We start from the raw sequence: 21,789 nt of genomic DNA, 5'->3' as shown, positions 1-21,789 counted from the left end.
GAATAGTAGTGGTGTGTATTCAAATATCAAGTGAATTGAATTGTTTCTGATGGCTTTGCCTCTGCTGTCATTTCAATATATTATTCCGTCTCTGTGATTGAGTTCAGATGGAAATTCAGATGCACTGCTACTTTTTTGTCTCTAGAGGGCAGAGTATATCTTAAAAACACACGCACACACACACACACACACACACACACAAAACCGCTCACAGCTCATTCAAATTATTGTCGAGGGATTTTTTTTTAATTCTGTTGATAATCTGTGTAATTTTTGGGCAAAAATGTGAAGACATTTAATCCAAAAATGGCACGCAAACTCGTACGCTATATTTCTATTGGTTGATTACATTTTCATATTCGAGTTTTTTGGATGCTATGAAAATAAATAAATAAATGAATAAAGCACACACACACACACACACACACACACACACACACACACACACACACACACACACACACACACACACACACACACACACAAAATAATCAAAAGGATAACAAACAGGTGTCATTTAAAAATGATTTCTGTTTTCAGTTTTGTATCTTGAACTATTAAGAATCTCATAAAAAGGTTTAACCTATTTTTCTCGGACAGAAAATCACATTCGTTAAAATAATTGAACTGTACTTACACTTGACTTACAGTCACAATGTATTTTATTTAAATCCAAATATAATGTGACATGCAAAATAAAGCGAAATATTTAACATTATAAATGTGAAATAGCGCGTATTTGCCTTATTATTTGCAAAAGATTGAACAGGTTATTAACTTTCAACACGGAAACACGATCCGTTGAAGCACTGACAAAGGGTCAGCTCTGACTGTAATTGTCAATAGAATATACGCGGAAGCGGGAGTGAACGCAGATCCTGGGTCAGATATTTCACAGCGCCCGCCTTCACACAAGCTGATCAGCTGACCGCCGCATGACAGCCAGGCCCCGCACATGCGCACCAGCACTCTCTCGCCTCCAGGAACATGGCAGCGGCGTAACTGAGCACCTTCAGCATCTGAGTGGCAAAACTGCGCCGCACCAGGAGGGTGGGGGGCCGAGGGACGGCGACGACTAGCATCTCTCTGTGACATTTACAGGTAAATGCACATTTTAGCACTTGTCACTCGCTTTAGACGGAGCCCCCGGTGTTTGCTTGAATGGGCGCCGTTGCTAGCGCGACTAGCTGCCAAACCTGTGCGATGTGCTAACTAGCCGCTAGCAATGCGGCTAACCTATCACAAGCTTCAGGTTTGCATATGGCAAACAGTCAATAATACAAGTGTCTGAGTCTCCGCGCCTGCGAGTCAGTCGGGGAAATGGAGGCCAAGCCGTCGCTGTCGTGTTTGTTTGCCAAGAGAATTCACGCCATTGAACAATTAAGGCCCGCTTCAATCAAGCAGACTTCAGTTAGCTGGTCCAGAGTCAGGTAACGTTCGAGCTGCTTCTCGCGGATTTCGCTTGACAGGTCAGAGGTCTGGCCTTTTCTACAGTCCCGCACCGCGACTCCCGTCTCAAAACGGTCTGATCTGTTGTCACGTCTCAACGGGAGAAGTAAGAATTGGCATGCGAGCCGTCAACCCGGAGCCAAAGTTGTGAGAAGTGCAACACATCATAGATGCACGACATGGTCTTCTGAACCGGTTACGCTTGGTCTTACGTCTAGTCATGAGAGATTAGCGTGTTTTTAACAACATCCTTGACATCTGTTGCACTCCTTGGGACAATGTTGAATTCATGGAGAGTTTCAAATGCAAATCAAGTTATGTCCTCCTCATAATCCCGTGCAATGCCGGCATGAATTAGGCCAAATGTTGTTATGAAATCTTGATGAAATATGGAGTTGTGATGTGGTATAGTGGAAGGGTTTGAATCGTTTTCTGTCCAGCAACTAGACTTCAGTAAAGGTAGTAAGAAAATGAATGAATAACTGAAGGAATGAATGAATGAATAAATACACACACCGTTTTCATTGAGATGTTTTTAAAATGCATTTGCATCCCATGTTGACAGTGTCAAAGTTATGATGGATGAAGAAGTTGAATTTAACATGTAATGCAGGTCTGTTTATGTTGTGTAGGATCTACCCAGGCCATCCAGAACATTATGTTAACTCTGTTAAGTCTATCGTCAGCACTGAGACTCTCATTGTGAAGATTAGTAGCCATAAAAATAATAGAAGTGACTACACTGTAAATGATCAAATATAGACACAAGATTGTGAAATTTCTGTTATTACTGCGCTGTTATTGTGTCAATTGAAAGAAAACAGACATTACATTAAAATGAGAGGCTGTTGTCACATACCTGCCGGCTACTCTGAGTCATCGGTGTGAAGCTTTTTGTAATTGTCTATAAATGGAATCCATATTGAACAAATGATTAGTCATGGAATATTTCTGCGCTTTAAGCCATCCTCAGTCTTTCAAGTAGCACTTCTTGTTCTTACGGTCACATCTCCAAACAATTGTTTCTACAAAATGGAATCCACAAAGTCTGCTTAACACAATTGCATTCGTGGAACCTGTATGTGATTGCTTTCTTTTACAAGTCCAGCGTGATCCAATTACTTTTTCATTGATGCCTGTCTTGGAGACATTTTATTGGACTGACAGTTGAATGTAAACCGAATAAAGGGCAGTCAAACTGTTGCGTAATGGCACATGACAGTTTGATCTTTGTACCTTGAAGATGCTGATGTCGCCTTCCCTTCCTTGATCCAGAAGCCGCATTCTTCATTTCCAAGCAGTTTGAACCCACAGGCATCGTCATTATTAGCATTATGTGAGACACTGTTTACAACAGGGTTGCTAAGCAAACTGGTCATTTAAAATGTAGCATTTTTCCCTACCTGAAGTCAGAGTGTAGTTGCTCAGAAAGCTATTTATTCAACTTTTTGTGAACAGGAAAGACCTGTCTTGAGCTCATGTAAACGTTTGTTTGCTTTGTGCTGGGAAGCACCTCTTCCATATTGCTTAACCAATCATCTTATCTCAGCTGTGGTAGCTCAAGAATAATTTATTATTAATCTGGGAACAGTTGTGGCAGGGCGGGGATGCCAAATAATTCTTCTGTGAAATGTATGAAATATGGCCCTTCAAAGATCTGACCCGGGGATTAGGTCTTTAGTTTCTTGTCTTTATAACTCGTCCGTCTCAATATAGTTAGTGCCATCTTTTAGTGGTCCACTGCTGTATGGGAATATTCCTACCGTGTTGTTGTTAGGAACAAAGAGGAAGGAAAACTGAAGTCAGGATTTTTGCTGAAGGATCCTGCCATAGTGCTGACACAGATTTCCCTTGTCACATTTCTGCTGCTTCATTCCTAATGAGGATAAGAGAGGGACACTTTTGTTTGACAGTACATTCGCCAATGTTTGTTGTGGAAATTCATTCTATTGAAAAGAAGCACAAAACTGAATTTCATCCAGTTGATCTGATTCAACATCAGTAGTCTCACATAACCTCGACTTCTATCATGCACTTCACAAATGGGATCACAGGAACATGCAAACCTCTAATCATTGTGGCTCAAGTTGAGAGGAGATCACATAACTCAACTTTTGAAAGCTACAGTCTTGTATTTCCTGGAAAATGGTTTAATCTGACAACGCCATGAACAACTGCCAGTTTTATCTGTAATGCAGAACTTAATAGGAAGGATACCTGCTGAATATGGAAATGGAACTTGAAAGGAATGGAAGCTCTGTTGACTGATTCAACTGGCTGCTAAGGAACTCTAGATGGAAGCGGGGAGCTTTTTGGACGAAGCAATGCCTGCAGCACGTTGATGAAGTTTATTTACATCCCTCATACGAACAAAACTAAATGTTCGATTTTGATGTGGTTTAAAGGATCAGACAGTTGCATTGAAAAGAATAAATCCTACACCATTTCAATGTCTTTTCTCGTCCAAGATAGTCGGCACTTGATTTTTCCCATAGAAGTCCATTATGTTTTCCTTCTTGTAAGTCTTGTAAGTTCACTTAAATGAAGTATGTGAGATCCAGTAAAAGACATGTGAGTGAATCATTACTGTTTCATTGCACTTTTATGTCCATTTTTCGAGGACTTCGGGAGGTTATGAAAATGTAGGAAATGTGTTCCTCATTCTTGTTTACGTCGTCATGTCCAGTGGGCATGTTCTGCCTCTTCGGGAGGTTTGCAGGCTTCCACTTCACCATCTAGGAACAGAACTCTGAGGTTGCCTTTTTTTGTCAAGATCTCTGTCTCTTTGCCACGTGTTTCTTTTTATGCGTTTGGACTTTAGTAGGTTATTGTGCTTGAATGTTGTGATCTTGTTCTGATCATTTGCAGTCTTGTTTCTAGCCTGCCATGCTGCCCTGAGATCCTTAAATTTCATTATCTCCTCTTGGAGTTTGACCAAGATTTGTTGGGGACTTGCACTATCAGCAGGCTGATCCGCTGGGCTGAGTTGGTAATAGACTTATCTTTGTATCCCACTGTGTCGTTGATGAGGTCCTTTGTGATGCAGATGGACATAGATGCAGCCAAGGTGCTCCGGCTTGGCATGGGTTGAAAGTCTCTACCTCTAGCTACTGTGTTTTGCATCCCTATCTCATACAGTTGGCAGGAATGTTGGAATACATGAAGGATCTTGTGCGATCTTGAGCCAAGACGTTGGCGTTGAGATGTTGGAAGGTTGTTGAGACCAGTTGTGACACTGGTCAGAATTGAAGAAAGCAATGCAGACTGGATGGAGCATAGGAAATTCTCATGGTTGTCATTAGACTGAAATGGACCTTTAAAGGTTCCATTCTGGGTGTCTTCATAAATGGAGAAAAAGAGTGGGTGTGGTGTGTCTCCTTAAACACATAGATGGCTTGTATTTGTTGTTGCAATACCACATGAGGTGACAGCTCACCACAGCATCTCCCTCTGTTACAGTCTCACAGAGGATGTGGTTGATGTCGAGCGATAATACTGTGCGGTGCAATGATTCTACAGTCAAGGAAACGAGGGGCCGGGTCGGACTCCATTTTGTGTTTATCTTGTAAAGTGATGTTCAATAGGCCACTCTGCCTTTGCAACTGTTGACACAGGATCAGCTGTTGCGCTGTTCTGTTTGCATGACCGTGATTTCAGAACTTTCCCTCCACGTGAGCCACCAGTGCTGTCGTTGGTTTAGCTGCTGAGCTTTAGATTGTTGAATGGCAGTGAGAACTGGGTGAGACAATGCGTGTTACATAAGCATCTTTCCATGATGGCTTTTGAACATGATGGTGCAGAATTTGTTGCTTATAAACAGCAAAACTTTTTAAGCTCCCACCAGCTTTGTTCTTTCATCAACATGCCCTCAAATTACAGTTATTTTTCCCATTGTGAGTCAGAAGAGGTGAAAATAATAAAAATAAATAAAATAATAAATAAATAAATTGACTCGTGAAAGTGTTTTGTCGGAAATCACGACGTGGAGGATGGGAATGTGAAAACTGACATCTGAATAGGCACAATACGTCATGCTTCCATTCACAACATGTTTGCAGAATAAGTCAAAGAAGCTCTCCACATGTGTGCGGTCGTGACTACGCTGTTGAAAATTGTAGTCTGGACCACCAGCATTATGACTCCACTGAAATGCTACTTCTCCTCCTGCTACTGTTTCACGTTTGATGTTTGCGTTACAGGTCCTCTGAAAAGATGAACGTGGTCAAGGAAAACAAAGACCTGGCCTGTTTCTACACCACCAAGCACTCCTGGAGGGGAAAGTAAGCTTTACACCTGATCAAATGTCATGGTACTCTGCGTGTCATATCGTCTTTGTGGTACTTTATAAGACGCTATAACCCTCTGGGTTATCCTGAGTCACTGCTTGTTTAACCTTCCAGAATCTTCTGACGGCAGATTCACAGTCAGACAATTATTCATTGTTTAATAATAGGACAAGGTCAACACAGCTTGTGTGTCTACATGCACAGGTATAGATTCTTACAAGAATACACTCTTTCCTAAACTAGACATGATCCAGCTTCCCGTTAGCTGTCAATGCTATGATGCAGTGATCCAGTGGGATCGGATTACCAGTACCTGCTTTCATAATGTCTGCATGCCATTAACTTTGGTAACTTGAGTAGGGCTGCGCTACATTCTCCATCATCAGCATCTCATTTTGCTAATGCTTCCTGAAACGTCCAGAGGAGACAAGCGCTCGTGAAGTGGACAGCGGAGGCTGTCAGCAAGAGCATGGCTCAGTGGGCCAACTATCACTAACTGGAGTAAACAAATGGACGGCCACATTGGTTGGCAACTGTCGTGTTTAGTCCGTCCGCTTGACTGATTTATTCAATGGTGTTCAGTACCTGCAATCTCACAGACCTGTCATCTGAATCTGAATACGGAGTTACTCATCTGAGTCAGTATTGTTCTCTCAGTAACTCACCTGCGCACTTCTGTGGATGTTTACATGACATGTACTTGCCTCAAACAATTCATGAGAGAGGGATATTCTTTTATTGAAGTAGCAGAAGAGCGACTCTAATTCTAACTCAAACTTACTCAGATATGAGTCGTTGTGTTGGACTCACTTCCTTTGACTTGACATATTGATGAGCAGGAAGTGTTTCGAGTTAAGTGGTTAGAAATTGCTTATTTGATCAAATATATAAGTCCTGGATCCATGTTCCTGTGCAGCAGTGATTTAGTCTCTGTCAGAGTGCACCAACCTCACCTCATATAAAACCGTAACAGTCAGCTGACCATGGCTGAAGTGTGTGGCATCTAAGCCTCAAACATTCTTTCTGAGCACTGACGACAGGTCTTTCACTGACCTTTTTCCCAACTACTGTTTCACCTTAAATTGTGTTAGTTTTCTGTAGATCTATTCTTGGTGAGCATAGGTTAGTCTGTGTCGGATCTGCCATTGTAATATCCACTTCAGTCACATGCAGGAAGTTGCTTCATGATGGATTTTGAAACCTTCTGAGTTAAAGGAAGAGGACATTGTTTTCAACATGACCAGGCAAAGAAAACCTGAAGTTGATTTGCGGTGGAACAAAGAAGTATTTCGATGGTGTTGTACAAACGCTGCTCAATACTTTCTATATTGTTCATTTGTGTCAGCCTCTGACTTACACACTGATAAAATCAGCCCATGGTGAATGAATAATTAATGTCTGAGCTGACTCCGAGCTGAAACTGTGATTAAGCTTCGAGGTCAGGTTTTCGCCTCGGACTCCTGGAAGAGTGGTCCTGAGATGAAAAACACAGCAGTGTTTGTGGAGAGGTTGGAGTTAAGATTGTGAGAAAGTTCTCCATTAGGAGAACGCACGTAAAAACATTTGACATTTTCCCATGATAATGATGCAACTGCTCCTCCACTCGGACTTCGCCTCCAGCCTCCCTCAGTCTTGTCTGTTGTTGTTACTCATGCCCGCCGTGCACTGATTTATAAAGAAGAAGTGGCCTGTGGATTCCACTTCCTTCTACTCTCCAGTTTGATGGTACGAGCTCTACGTGGAGAACGTGTCAGTTAAGTTGTTCCGGTCATACATTATAGATGTATATTTTCAGGGTTACGTGAGCTCAACAAAAAGACAAAGCCGTTTAACAGTGTTAATTCTGGAGCTAATCAAGAATTTTACAAAGCATGACACAAGCTTGACTCGCACAGACTCACAAGTTGACATGTACGGATTGGCGTTGTTAGAAGGAAGTGTGGTATTGCGTTAACTTCGAGTGACACGCTCTCGTAACTGTCCCTGTTAATGTCCTGGTTCAGTGTCAGAAGCTGCACACAAGTTGTGGCCTTTTGTTGGTTCTTATCAGAGTTTTGCAGTACAAATACGTTATTGTTGCTGTTGTTCCTGATAAGAGTGATGAGACTCAGAAGACCTGTAGCCTTGTTTCTCCTGCGGACGTCACCAATGTTTTGATTTTCTATTTGGACTGTTCATTCATTCATGCCAGCTTTCATTGATGTGGAGCTTTATCAGCATCTTCTTCATCTCCACTTGCTTTTCTTCCTCACATTCCTCTGTGACTCACAGAGCGTGTCTCTCTGTTCCAGGTACAAGCGAGTCTTCTCAGTGGGAACCCATGGCATCACCACCTACAACCCCACCACGCTAGAAGTTACAAATCAGGTCAGTGTGCTTGCAGACTGTTGCAAGTGCAGCCAGGAAACTCCTCCATGCTGCTCACATCATGGATTTGCAGGCCTTTGAGGGATGAGTCCTCATTGGACTGTGAAGAATCATTTTGCAAGGGCAATTTGCTATGTGCTACTATCATTCAGACTGTAGAATATTGTATTATATTGTGACGTGACCTTGTTCTGCTGAAAACAATCTGTTTTCTTAATGCTTATGTTTCTAAATGATTTTTAATGTGTGTTGAGGAGGATCTCTTTCTACTTCCTATGATTCCAGTGGCCTTATGGAGACATCTGTGGCATCGGCCCGGTGGGGAAAGGTCAGGGAACGGAGTTCAGCCTCACATTTCGAAAGGGCAGCGGCAAGAAATCGGAAACGCTCAAATTCTCAACTGAACATCGGACAGAGCTGCTTACGGAAGCACTGGTGAGAAGAACTCTGGCTGAGTCATGAGTTTGTTTCGGCGCCTGTGTTCCTGAAAAATCAATCATTCCATTTGACTCCTTGATTTTAGTCAGCAGTTTGGTTATATTTTCTGTTTTCAAGATCCAAATGACTAACAGGTGCTCGAACTTAAAAGCCTTCCCAGTCAACCTGCGTTTACGTCTGAGAGCAAGTTATTCACCTCTTGATCGCCTGTGCTGCTTCTGGGAGGTCTGTTTTATGCACAGGGAGACTCACTTTCCCTGAGTTGGTACCAACTCTTTCACCTGAGTGGATCGCTTCACAATGTGTCTCAAGGTTCTCTTCAGCCTCTGTGATCAATGTACTGACAGTTAAATCCACCCACGGTCAGAACTAAGGCTTGTACTTAAGACTCACAAGAGCTTGTGACAAAGGCACATTGCTGCAGATTTTGGGAGGAACTCATCGAGCTTAATTCTCTTTTATGGAGTAGTGTATTGAAATTCCTGTTTTTTCTGTTACACGACCTTCACACAGTGAATATACATGCGTAAAGTTGTATTTCAGTTGCTGACTGAGGCAGCGCTGGTCAGTACTCTCTCATGCTGACCACAGACGGGGCTGTGCAGTGCCTCTGTTTGTATTATCGACCTGAATGGAGGGCAGGTTGATGCACATGATTCTCTCGGCAGCTTTGGCAGTCAGTTCTTTCTCTGCTTGATGACTGAGCCAAATCACATGGTGATGGAGCTGTTGCAAGTTCTTCAGCTGTCCTCGGAAGTGCATGTCACTTTTATGAGACCACTATTTAATTAGTCTTTTTAATTTTAAAAATGTGAATGGGTACCACGATTTGTCAGAGGTTATTGATTTTTAATTTTGCATTTTATTATTGATTATATTGATATGTTATGTTATGACAATACTGATGGTAGTCTTAGAGTCATGCTCTGTGAAGAAAGCGGCAACTCCATTCATTTGAAATGAAAATCCTTGAAATGCATTTAAATGTCAGTTCAATATATTGCTAGTAAAGAAATGTAGGTGTGTTGTGAGCAGCATTGGTGAAATGGATTCAGGAAGGTTCCATGTTTACAAGAGTTCCTGAATTGAAGTGAAAAGATCCGTTTGTATGTTGTAAAAGTGCATTTTAAGCAAAAATCAAATTTCATCCTCTTGCACAGATTGTTAACTCACTTCCCGTTTTCTTTTTTGTTGCAGAGATTCAGAACAGAGTTTTCGGAGGGGAAGATCACAGGCAGGGTAAGAGCTCAGCAGCTCATGATGGCAGCTGAGTGACATGTTGGCACTGTTATTAATCCTTCACGTACCCCACAGCGCTACAACTGCTACAAGCACCACTGGAGCGACACACGAAAGCCCGTCAGTTTAGAGGTGACGCCGGGTGGCATCGACCAGATCGACCCGCACACCAACAGAGTGATATGTTCTTATGACTATCGCAACATCGAGGGCTTCGTCGAGGTGTCGGACTACCAAGGAGGGTTCTGCATCCTGTACGGCGGCTTCAGTCGGCTGGTGCGGGCTGCTTCAGTCTCACGTGTCATTTGTGAGACATTCATTTGAACATTCTCTTCTTTCCACAGCATCTGTTTGCCTCCGAGCACAGAGATGACATCATCCGCTGCGCCATTGAGCATGCTGGGAATTTCATCGGCATCATGTTGCGGCTGCGGAAAGAGCCGCTGACCTTTGAGGGGTTTGTGACGGACAGGCTGGGGAAGTACAGCTCGGATGAGAGCATCACCTCTTTGGCTGAGTTTGTGGTGCAGAAGATCACATCTCGACATCCGGTTAGAACCTTGGTTGTTTGTAACTCCTTGTTTAGTCTTGTTTAATTTGCTGTGTTCACTACAAGACAGGCAGATGTTTCACACCAGATGTTATGTCACTAAGCAGCGTAATAAAAACCATGGAGGCAGAAAATGATATCGCGCACAACATCCTCTTTCATTCGTGTGTGTTGTTGTTGGAGAGGAGATGTGCATGCCCTCCAATTTTAGCCAAAATTAGTCAATTTTGTGAGCAAGTATTAAGAAAGCAAAAGTCGAGGTGCTGATCTTAAATTGAAGAGCTCTGTTTCCCTGTATCTGTTTACATTTGGAGGCGCGTGTGACAAGGTCAGTCATAAGGAGCGTGGTAGCTGACACTCGCTGTGAGAGCTCACCGCATCCAAAGGAGTTGTGTGTTTGTGTAACCACTTATCCTCGATGACATGACTGAGTTATTGGATGTGTACGGTTGAGCTAGGTGATATAATTTTTGTTTGTCATAATGTGTGTGACTGAGTCCATGTGTGTTGTATGACGTCCTCTTACCTTAGATCATCACGTGTGAGGGAGTGTGTTTGCAGGTGGTCATTTTTGACCGCCTCTGTTTAAGTGCATGCAGGTGGTGTGCGCTTTGAGGCAGTATTTTACTTTGCTAGCGGGCTTTGCGCCGGTGCAAGATTGTGGTCTCGCGGGTGAATACATGCTTGAAAATCAGTGCAAGATCATCAGAGGCTAGAGCTGCTATGCAACACTGACCCAGATCTTCGCAATCTCCTGCCCGTGTGTGGGTTCATGCACACGCTGTCATCGGAATTATGTGTTTATGGCCACGTATCTGATTTACCAAATGCGATGGAGCTGAACACAACTTGCTAAAAATAGTTTCACACTTCATGGGTTCTTGTAATTGTCGTGTTTATATAATTTTACTGGTGCTTTTGTTTTGAACTAACTAGCCTGGTTAATTGTTTAGGAGCCGATCAAGCGAATCCTGGCTCTGACCGAGACGTGTCTAGTGGAGAGAGACCCTGCGTCATACAACATCGTCACCATCAAACCCTTCGGGGAGGTGAGTGCTTGGGTCTGGCACGATGAAGCCGTTTTCATTTTCATTATAATATTTGTCCTGAAACTGCTCTTTAAGGTCTTTCTCATTTTCGTCTTCTGTGATTTGCATGAATAAACCGAGTCTCTCTCGCCAGGTGTTTGCGCTCATCTGTGACGTAGACAACCCTCAGGTGTTCACGGTGGAATTCATCAGGGGCCAAATCAGAAAGTTCTCCTCCACGGAAAGGTGTGTAAATAAAAGATCTCAGTTGTTTCAAGTCGTATGAGATGCTGAATCTTTTCGTGCCTGTGCCAGGGACTCGTTGTTGGCCAGCTTGCTGGACGGTGTTAGAGCATCAGGCAACAGAGATGTGTGTGTCAAGATGGCGCCGACGCAGCGAGGGCAGAGGTGGGGTCTTCTCAGCATGCCTGTGGATGAGGAGGTGGAGAGTCTGCATCTGAAATTCCTAGCAGCACCTCCGAGTAAGTCATCTTTCATAGTCACCACGTGCCACTCATGGTCTTTGTCAGGAAGCAAAATAGACAACAATCCGCTGTCATCACATATAGACACCCATCTGATAGCACTCTGTACTGTAATCCACTTACCTTTACAGTATCGTATCTACAACCCCTTTAAAATCCCATTCCCGGGCCAATTAAACCTTCCCTTTAATAATACATGATTATGGTACAAAATGTTTCACATCATTTTCATCACAAAAGCAAGACGCAGATGGGAATTTTGACAGCTGGATAATTAATACACCACATTGTTCAGGATGACCTCTGAACTAAATACAAGTCAGAATTGTCTCTGCTGTCTTTTTAGTGGACTTTTCTTCCTGTCATCAATCGTTTTTTTGACATTTTTTGACTTCTTTGTGCATTTTTTTTTCACAGTGCCATTTATAAACTCAGTTGTAGAACAACATGCACAATAACTTGCTAAACCGTGTATGATTGGGATGACGCTGCTATAAAATCATGTTCTCAATTTTGCTGTCTACCGCTCAATTTGTCTTCCTGTCTTCCTGCTCTGTTTAGATGGGAATTTTGCAGATGCTGTCTTCAGGTTCAACGCCAACATATCCTACAGCGGCGTGCTGCATGCCGTCACTCAAGACGTGAGTGTTGCCCGCTATGTTTCTCAGTCTCTTCGAACATCAGACAGTAAATTAACAAAGGGATCAATATTCTTGTGCCTGATATTGTGCGAAGAAAAATGCTGCATGGTTCTGTTATCTCTCTGCTGTCTACTCTGGAGCCATTAGACTTGTGAGTGCAGAAAGTCTGGCGAATCATCTCTCTCACTTCTTCCAGGGTCTTTTCTCAGAGAACAAAGAGAAGCTGATCAACAACGCCATCCTGGCTCTGCTGTCTCAGGAGGTCGAGCTGCCCGCCCTGAACACGGAGCTGGAGAGTCACTTCCAGGCCATCCGCCGGCTCGTGGCCTCCAAAGCCGGCTTCCAAGCCTTCACCCAGCTGCCAAAGTAAGGCCACGGCAAATCCAGACCCGCAATTCTTGCCCCTCCCCCCCGCTTGAGTTGTCTTGAGCTGCTTGTAACAGCTTTTGTCGTTCCAAGGTCTGGTCAGGGGTCCGGACTCACAGATGGAACGTAAATATGAATCCATACATCTCAGTCCGCCTGGTGCTTTTCCTTTCCTGCTCCTCTAGAGTCATGGTTGATGAGCTCCTTTACCTTGTGTCTGCTTCCATCTCGAGGCTTTCAGACAGAAGTGTTTCTGCACGTCAGTCAGCTTCGATATACTTTGGGCTCCTTCTCCGGCCATTTCCTTTACTCCCATCACTTTCTGTGATCTGCTTTGCTTGCTCCACACTGTATTCTTATAGCACATGTTCAACATGTACAACAGTCAACCTAGGTCACTGAGATGTATGAGACAAACTGTATTTACCGTCAATTTGTTGTTCCTCTGCTGCCATTGGACCCGAAGCCCCAAGATTCATTGCTGAAAAACTTGGTGTTTCCACTGACATGTGACTATAGGTCACTGTGACTGAGCATCAGGAGGCTTCTCAGTATAATGCCACATCTCTCCTCTCCTCTAAACGCTCACCTTCCTTTCCTCTCCTCTCAACGCTTTCCTTCCCTCCCCTCCCCCTCCCCCTCCCCCTCCTCTCCTCTCTCCTCTCCTCTCTCCTCTCCTCTCCTCTCCTCTCCTCTCCTCTCTTCCTCCTCCTCCTCTTCCTCCTCCTCTTCCTCCTTCTCCTCCTCCTCCTCCTCCTCCAATGCTCTCCTGTCCTCAATTAGGCCTCAGTTATACGCAAGTTGTCATTTCATGTCTATTAATAAAGAGTTAACTCTAACTACAAGCCGCATAAGGCACTAGAACCGGTGAAGCGCCTCGAAAGGTTGGCTCGTAACACCTTGGATGAGAGTTACTGTTTATAGTGCAGCTGAGCTTCTTCAGGCATCTTGATCACTCGTCAGCATTTTGAAGTGGACCCCGGACTTGGCAAAATAATTCACCTCATCTCTGTCTTGGGAATGTTTCAGGAGATGAAGGTTTGGGAAAGCAAGGCTGGAAGTTCCTGATGAAAGCAAGTGTTGGGTCGTAGTACAGATTTAGTCAGGAGGACACACATTATTCTGCCTTATACTAACCCATGCAAAATTGCTCTTTTTGTTTCAACATGCTTCACATAAACAACTCGAAACAGCAAACCAATTTTGAAGCAATGAATTATTTGAATATCCAGCCCCAGATCTCTCCCATGCGCGTTTGAAGTCTGTTCTGCTGTGTTTCAGCTTGTTGCTCACCACTCTGACCTTGTGTCATGTTGGTAAACGTGTGCGTCCGTCCTTGTGTGTTCCAGGTTCAGAGAAAAGTTGGGAGTAAAGACTGTAAAAGCTTTAAAACGGAACAACAACGGTGTGACGCACGCTGCTATAGACATGCTCTGTGCCCTCATGTGTGTAAGTAACAACCTGTTGACGGCTTCATCAACACCAGTTTGTGTGAATCACAAGTGAAATTTCAGTGTAAACAAGTGATTAATCTTTCAGTGTGGTCAAACCCAGTCACACACTTTTATGTTAAGTGTCGGTTTCTACTTTTTCCAGCCGATGCACGATGACTACGACCTGCGACAGGAGCAGCTGAACAAAGCATCTCTGCTGTCTTCCAAGAAGTTCCTGGAGAACCTTCTTGAAAAATTCATCACCAACGTGGTATGCTGTCATCTCATGTTGCACAAAAGTTCTCTTCTTTTGTCATAATTTTTGGAATTAGTGAGCTTCCTCTTTCCTAAAAGTTTTGTTTTAATTGGCTGCTTTTTTGGTACATTCCCTTCTTTTTTTCCTCTTTCTTGGCCTCCTATTTTCTTTGCCACATTTCTTAAGTAACATTCCTCCTTGCCTTGTATTCTTCTGGCGTCTTCTTGTTTTTTTGGGGGGGACAGTTGATATTTGCTCAATCCTTTTTTTTTGCGTCTTCTATATTTCTTTGAATCCCATTTTAGCTTATTTATTACCCTTCTGCATGAAGTTTGCTTCCATGTTGCTTCACTTGTTGAGTCATTTTCTAAATCTTTTTCTTTTATATTTGACCATACATTTGTCAGTGGTTTGTTTTGAAACATGTGGTTCGACAAGCAAACGTTATGTAAAAGCCCAGAGAATGCATTGGAAAAGGTCACATCTCTACTGCTGAGGTTTTACACCCTTGAGTTAAACATACAGTATAAGCTTCCCATGATCCATTTCATTAGTAATTAAAAAGATAGTAGATCTTCGTCCGGAACTCACAGAGATTTTGTCCATGTGGCTTTCAGAAACATTTTCAAAAGTTCAACCCGCTGTTCAATGTGTCTTCCAGGATCACGGAACGGGAGCTTTGGTCATCAGCTCTCTGCTGGACTTCCTGACCTTCGCCTTGTGCGCCCCCTACAGTGAGACCACTGAGGGTCAGCAGTTCGACATGCTCCTGGAAATGGTGGCTTCAAACGGCCGAACGCTTTTCAAACTGTTCCAGGTGAGACGGCGAGAAAGGAGACTGCCAGGTTTCAGTTCCAAGCTAGCATTAACACTTTTGCTTTCCTTCTGCAGCATCCGTCGATGGCGATTGTGAAGGGAGCTGGTCTGGTGATGAAGGCCATCATAGAGGTAACTACTAGAGAGCTAGCAATGATGGTGCGGGCTTTCACTGAGTTCTTGAAACCATTTAGGAAGGAGACAAAGAGATCGCCACAAAGATGCAAGACCTGGCTTTAAGTGAAGGTGCTCTTCCCAGACATCTTCACACGTCCTTATTCACCATCAGCAGTGACCAGAGGATGCTCACCAACAGGTCAGTACTCACACTGTTAATGAGCTGACAGATCATAGCTTCAATTTTACTCTTAATGTGGTGAAGATTTGATTGTGAGTGGTGTAAATTCAACTGAAGGACCTGCAGTAGAATTAGTTAAACAGTTACAAGCCTTTGGACGACGTATAAAGGAGTGCATATCTTTGTGTGGTGCTGTGCCAGGTGTGTTTCTGTAGTGTGTTCCACTCTCACTCAATACAATGAAACATGATATTACTATGGTTTCACGGTTACACATGCATTTTTGGAGCAATGTTGTGTATTTATGATGACACAAACATGAGTGCAGGCCAAGAACAGTCACCTTCTGTTGGAGTGTGTTTGTATTTGCATTCATATTCCAGTGTTTTGAGCAAAATGCCCTGAAACATAAAAAATGACACGCATAAACAAAAGTTCATATCTCGGTCACAAAATTACATTTATTTTATCCAAAGAAATGGTCTGAAATATACCATTCATCTGTTCCAAAAACTGACCACCTTTCTTCAAACAGTTGCTTTAAATATGAGTGTTTTCTTTGCTACCTCTCCCTTTTGTATACATTTTATTGTGACTTATTTCCTCTTAATCAATGGAGAGTTGGATTTTGTTTTTCCGCCTTCAGACAGCTGAGCCGTCACTTGGTGGGACTGTGGACAGCAGAAAATCCTGTGGCCATGAATCTTCTCAAAAGAATATTGGTAAATCGTCAGTGTCAGAGAGTGTGTCGTCACCTTCCTGCTGATGCCGTTTTTGTCCTGACCTCTGCAGCCCACAGGACTTCTGGCCTACATGGACAGTCCAGACTCTGTGCCAGAGAAAGACGTGGACAGAATGCACGTCCGAGATAACTTGAAAATAGCCACGGTAAAGCTGAAGAGTGGGTTCAGCAATGAGTCTGAAGTCTTCAGATTTTCACCATCATTTGTCTCCATGTAGGATCAGCTGAACAGGAACAAAGTGCCTGAGTGGCAGCGCATTGCGGGCAAAGCAGCCAAAGAGGTGGAGAAGTTTGCCAAGGAGAAGGCAGACATTGTACTGATGCACTGGAGAGATAAGATGGGCATCGCTCAGAAGGAGGTGAGTCCGTCATGACATCAGGCTTCCGCTGTGGGCTGCTGTCGTCCTGCTGTCGTCCTGCTGCTAACCCCTCTTGCTGGTGCTAAGCGGAACTTCAGCCATCAATAGCTGCTCACATTTTCTTGAAAAAAGATGAAATATATACTTAGATTATGGGTTATACTCGTAAATTACTATTTGATTTCTTTGGGAGGATTTTATTTTCTAAAAAAAAATGTCATGTTCCTGATGCAATTCAAGTTTCATCCTAGTCAAGTTTCATCCTAGTTTTTTGGAATGTATATGATGTATGAGAATTCTTTAACTATGATTATTTTTTGCCCTGTTTTTATATGACGTCACGTTCCCCTTTTGAGATTCAAGTTGTTTGATTTTGTTCTCAAAATTGACCTGAATAATTTGTAACTAGATGCCCCTGCATTAGAGAAAATTTCTCCTTGCATAACGTCATGAGCAACAGTATTTCAGAGTGGGAAAATGAATCCTTGCACTTGCCACGAAATGTCTGATTTTTTCTTTCTGTGTTTGCTCTGTTATGTCACCCTCAGTAACAGTTTATCGTCTTTGTTCATCAGTTTTGGGTCCTGCTTGTGTTTCCCTGAACTTTTTATATAACCTGCAGCAACAATTCAGTTCTGCTTACGCCTTGCTGCGCATGATCAGTGTTCTGCATCACAATTGTGATTTCTAATTGGCACTTTTTGCATCAAGATACGTGACTCTGTCTGGTGCTGCCGAGCTTCTGTGTGTCCTCTGCAGGAGCTATAATCAGTTGACCACCAACGCTGTCGCTTGTTTTCATGAATGTATTATTCATTCGAGTTTTGAAAAACAAGTGATTTATCTTCGAAGATGTCGTTGATCTGAGGAACAATAATCTTTCTGTGTTGTCTCTGCCCTTCCCTCCCTTTGTCTTGTTTTTGGTTTCTCTGCTGTCAATCAATGCAGCAGGACAGAAATAACCTGGTAAGTGGCGCCAAACCATGGGATCGATCCCCACCACCTATTCTCTTTGTCCCTGTTTCATCCGTCGTCATTGTCTCACTTCTGGTGCTTTCTTCATCTGGTCCGATCTCAGCGGGGTCTCTGGTTGTTGATCTGACTATTTGGGTAATGAAACATGATTGCAGCTAATGTTGAGCGGTTTCCAATCCTTAATTTCAGAAGATAAGGCAGGGTTTTGGAAAGCTTTTCATCTACGGCTGAACCCTTTTTGGGCAGAGGGTTTGGGTTTAGCTTTGGATTTAGACCAGGGGTCTCAAACTCATGGCGCACATGATGCAGTTCTGTGGGCATTCTCTCTTTCTCCAATGTGAGCTGGTTAGAACACGCTGTTAAAATAATTCCTGTAGATGGAATATGAGCTTGATTATATTCCAAATGCTACTTTATATGTGCAGATACCAGGTGAGGACAAGAGGATGACTTGCTATCATGTGACGCATGGTGCTAGAGGCCAACTTTGTGTCTCATATCTGCTGCTTCTCTTTTTTATTGTTTATGAGCCTTTTATTGATCTTCAACTGGTTCACATTTAAACACTGAGGTTGACTGTGCTCATGTGCACTTCTAATACAGTTAGATAAGATTCTGTTAAATATCTAAATGGATTTAATGACATAAACAATGAAGAAAATCATCTAATGTGCGCAAAAACCGCAAGGCCCCTCACTTCTCCTGGTCTGTGGCCCGGCCTCACCAAACCTTGGAGCCAATCGAGTTTGGGACACCTGCTTTAAACAGAACAGATGAGCTCAGCAGGGAAAGGCAGGGGACACATCAGACCACGTGGACTCCCCCCAAGATTAGTGCCACATTTAATCAGCTTTTTATTTGACACCTTTTTTACTGTGTGAAACATTATTATGTTATGTTAAAAGCAATGAAACCCGGCAGCTTTCCAGCACTAAAGGAACAAGAGCTGCAATAGAGAGTGAAAGAAAATTTGCAAAGATTCCTGATTGCAAATGGTAATTAGGAACCCCACGGGAATTTAATCATCAGTTCTTGAAAATGTAATCAAAATCCATACGTATATAGTATAGCAGCTTTCAGCTCAGTCAGTTTGACCACCCTCGACCTCATCATCAATAGAATTTTGCACAAGGGTGGAAGACTCTTCTAGTTGAAGGCTGTGAAGTGGTGTGGTCCACTGTCATGTTGTGGAATGCACTGGAGAAGTGAGAAGGTGTAGGCTTGAGTAAGCAAGGGATCGTCGAGCTGCTGATGCCATGTTGAATTGAAGCAATGATGTTGAATTTCTCTCAAAGAAAAGAGGAGCTCAATAATAATAATCAGAAGATTTCGATGCTGGCTTGTGGTGAGTTCCTCCCTCAGCCATGCTCAGCCATGTTGTTACCATAGCAACCATTACTTGTTTCAATTCTCACCACGCTCACCTGTCGTTTGGAGAAGTGAGGAGAGAGGCATCAGAGCAGACTGGAACTTGAGGATCAACGAGGGTCCACAACTTTAGAACAAAATAAAAAATGTGGTTTCATTTGTCCCAATTTTATGTTTCTTTCTTTCTGCAAGCATCATTTCCAGGATCCCATTCTGGTCTTCACTCATCTTTTGGTTCAACAGCTGTTGGTTTCATGTTGTTTGTCTTTCTCTGTGTGTCTTTTACTTATACTCATTTAACAGCTGTGTGATGTTGGAGGTGTTTCCATCTTAACATTTCTTTTGTTCTGTTTGCTAGCGAGGACAACGATTGGTTAGCTTGTTTCCAGGAGACTCACCAGGCTTTGTTTCTTTTCCAGAATCCAAATCAAAAGCCGGTCATCTTGAGAAAGCGGCGACAGAGAATAAAAATTGAAGCCAATTGGGAGCTTTTCTACTACAGGTAAACATCAGTCTCAACGTTTGTATCTGGACTTTTCAACTCAGATATATAAAATAAAATGACCACCATTTCCCCTCAGATTCCAGCTCGATCACGCACGCTCGAACTTGATATGGAACTTGAAGACGAGGGAGGAGCTGAGAGACGCCCTGGAAGGCGAGATGCGAGCCTTCAACGTGGATCGTGAGCTCGGCAACGCCACGGTCATTTCCTGGAACCACCAGGAATTTGAGGTATTGGACATGCTCTTCATCACAGTCCTTGTCTGCACATCACACTGTAAGAGTGGCTTAACAGCAATAGCAAGCCTCAGCTTTGTTTTTTTTTTTTTGTGGTTAACAGACCCAATCGCCAACTCTGGCTTTGACAGGTCAATTGTAATTCGCATAATCAGATCTGTTCATCTGCATGAGGAGACTTTGTGCTCAGTCTCTTGATTCATTTTTGGAAATGAATTTACCGACAAATACTACGCTACGCAAAGAGAAAAGGGTATTTAAATTTGATTCCAGCCCAGACTCTGAAAACAGTCCAGTCTTTAGATTTCACTTTGCTGCTTCACATTCACACCCTGTAAGGTTAATTCAAAGTCCTGTGTTCATTTTACAGGTCAAATATGAGTGCCTTTCCGACGAGATCAAAATCGGGGATTACTACTTGCGCCTGCTGCTGGAGGAGGATGAGAACGAAGAGTCGAGCGCCATCAAAAGATCGTAAGAGCCACTGGTGCCCTGCAAACCAGATCAAGTGACTGACCCACTGTTGTGCGTCTCTTTCAGATACGAGTTCTTCAACGAGCTCTATCACCGCTTCCTGCTGACACCCAAAGTGACGATGAAGTGCCTGTGCTTGCAGGCGCTTGCCATAGTCTACGGCAAATGTTTCGAGGAGATCGGGCCGTTTAGCGACACCAAATACATCGTGGGCATGCTGGACCGGGTCAGTGCACGCTGCAGGGCTCACTGTGCGAACGCTTGCTCGTAGTTGATCCTCTCTTCTGTGTTGACAGTGCACCGACAAGCTGGAAAGAGACCGACTCATTCTCTTCCTCAACAAACTGATTCTGAACAGAGTGAGTGACTCATCGCACCATTTCAGTTCTTATATCGAAATGCGTTGTTCATTAAAATATTTTTGCTGCAGAAAAACGTGAAGGAGGTGATGGACTCCAATGGAGTGAGGATCTTGGTGGACCTGTTGACATTAGCTCACCTGCACACCAGTAGAGCGACTGTGCCACTGCAGGTAAACAGCGGCTGATGATGGCGTCGTGGAGCCGTTGTTAATAATTATCATTAATGCCACTGATCGTCTCATTTAAACCTGTGTGCCCTCCTGTAAACACATATACCATCATGCTTTCTGTAGAGTAATGTCTTGGAGGCGTCACCAGACATGAAGCGGGAGAGCGAGAAGGAGTGGTACTTTGGCAACGCTGACAAAGAACGAAGAGGACCTTTTAGTTTTGAAGAGGTTTGAAATATATTCTGTACTTGAACAAGCACATTTCCGTAGAGGGTAAGGTTTTGAATTAGTCTTTTTCTCTTTAGATGCAGGAGTTTTGGAACACGGGAGTGCTGACGGCAAAGACGCGCTGCTGGGCTCAGGGCATGGACGGCTGGCGGCCCCTGCAGGCCATCCCTCAGCTGAAGTGGTGCCTGCTGGCGACAGGGCAGGCAGTGATGAACGAGTCTGACCTGGCAACCCTCATCCTCAACATGCTCATCACCATGTGCTCCTACTATCCAAGCAGGTAGGAACTGTGGACAACGGCCGCATGTTGTCTTTAATTTTTAGTATGTCAACCCATAGATGTTTTTGTTGCGTTTCAGAGACCAGGACAACGCCGTCATCCGTCCGCTGCCGAAAATCAAGCGGATGATCAGCGACAATGCGTGTCTCCCTCACATTGTCCAGGTATTCTGATAGTTACCTTGGAAAGAAAGGCTGAATCTCTGTAATGATTGCTCTTTTTTCGTTTTTTCTTGTGTAGTTACTCTTGACCTTTGACCCCATCCTGGTGGAGAAAGTGGCCAACGTCCTCTACCTGGTGATGCAGGACAACCCCAATCTGCAGCGCCTTTACTTGTGTGGTGTCTTCTTCTTCATCATGATGTACACAGGCTCCAATGTCCTTCCAGTCGCCAGGTTGGTTTGCAGTGTATAATTGAAGTCTGTCTTTTCAAAATTA

At 43.5% G+C, this 21,789-nt stretch overlaps 1 protein-coding gene across 7 annotated transcripts in view; it reads left to right on the top strand.

Moving 5' to 3' along the window:
- Nucleotides 1-963: 963 nt before the first annotated feature.
- LOC128755763 (dnaJ homolog subfamily C member 13) overlaps nt 964-21,789 on the top strand; it is a 30,914-nt gene continuing 10,088 nt past the window's right edge. For 2 of the 7 annotated variants that reach the window (XR_008414171.1, XM_053859733.1), the window contains exons 1-32: nt 964-1,101; nt 5,649-5,729; nt 8,027-8,102; nt 8,388-8,537; nt 9,738-9,779; nt 9,855-10,055; nt 10,124-10,330; nt 11,283-11,378; nt 11,512-11,603; nt 11,673-11,839; nt 12,404-12,483; nt 12,680-12,849; nt 12,943-12,975; nt 14,199-14,298; nt 14,446-14,553; nt 15,200-15,355; nt 15,430-15,486; nt 15,549-15,670; nt 16,299-16,374; nt 16,445-16,540; nt 16,613-16,753; nt 17,702-17,719; nt 19,516-19,598; nt 19,678-19,831; nt 20,208-20,311; nt 20,378-20,537; nt 20,608-20,670; nt 20,742-20,843; nt 20,967-21,071; nt 21,149-21,351; nt 21,431-21,515; nt 21,592-21,746. Coding sequence is in view for 6 of the 7 variants with exons in the window: in XM_053859733.1 (XP_053715708.1) it covers nt 5,662-5,729; nt 8,027-8,102; nt 8,388-8,537; nt 9,738-9,779; nt 9,855-10,055; nt 10,124-10,330; nt 11,283-11,378; nt 11,512-11,603; nt 11,673-11,839; nt 12,404-12,483; nt 12,680-12,849; nt 12,943-12,975; nt 14,199-14,298; nt 14,446-14,553; nt 15,200-15,355; nt 15,430-15,486; nt 15,549-15,670; nt 16,299-16,374; nt 16,445-16,540; nt 16,613-16,753; nt 17,702-17,719; nt 19,516-19,598; nt 19,678-19,831; nt 20,208-20,311; nt 20,378-20,537; nt 20,608-20,670; nt 20,742-20,843; nt 20,967-21,071; nt 21,149-21,351; nt 21,431-21,515; nt 21,592-21,746 (3,470 nt within the window). In the remaining variant the exon portion in view is untranslated. The remainder of the gene's footprint in view (nt 1,102-5,648; nt 5,730-8,026; nt 8,103-8,387; nt 8,538-9,737; nt 9,780-9,854; nt 10,056-10,123; nt 10,331-11,282; nt 11,379-11,511; nt 11,604-11,672; nt 11,840-12,403; nt 12,484-12,679; nt 12,850-12,942; nt 12,976-14,198; nt 14,299-14,445; nt 14,554-15,199; nt 15,356-15,429; nt 15,487-15,548; nt 15,671-16,298; nt 16,375-16,444; nt 16,541-16,612; nt 16,754-17,701; nt 17,720-19,515; nt 19,599-19,677; nt 19,832-20,207; nt 20,312-20,377; nt 20,538-20,607; nt 20,671-20,741; nt 20,844-20,966; nt 21,072-21,148; nt 21,352-21,430; nt 21,516-21,591; nt 21,747-21,789) is intronic. The other 5 variants (XM_053859734.1, XM_053859735.1, XM_053859737.1 and 2 more) reach the window with 5 other exon arrangements.

Source organism: Synchiropus splendidus, chromosome 3 (genome assembly GCF_027744825.2).
Source record: "Synchiropus splendidus isolate RoL2022-P1 chromosome 3, RoL_Sspl_1.0, whole genome shotgun sequence".
NCBI lineage: Eukaryota > Metazoa > Chordata > Actinopteri > Syngnathiformes > Callionymidae > Synchiropus > Synchiropus splendidus.
This window is presented reverse-complemented; position numbering and strand designations above follow the sequence as displayed.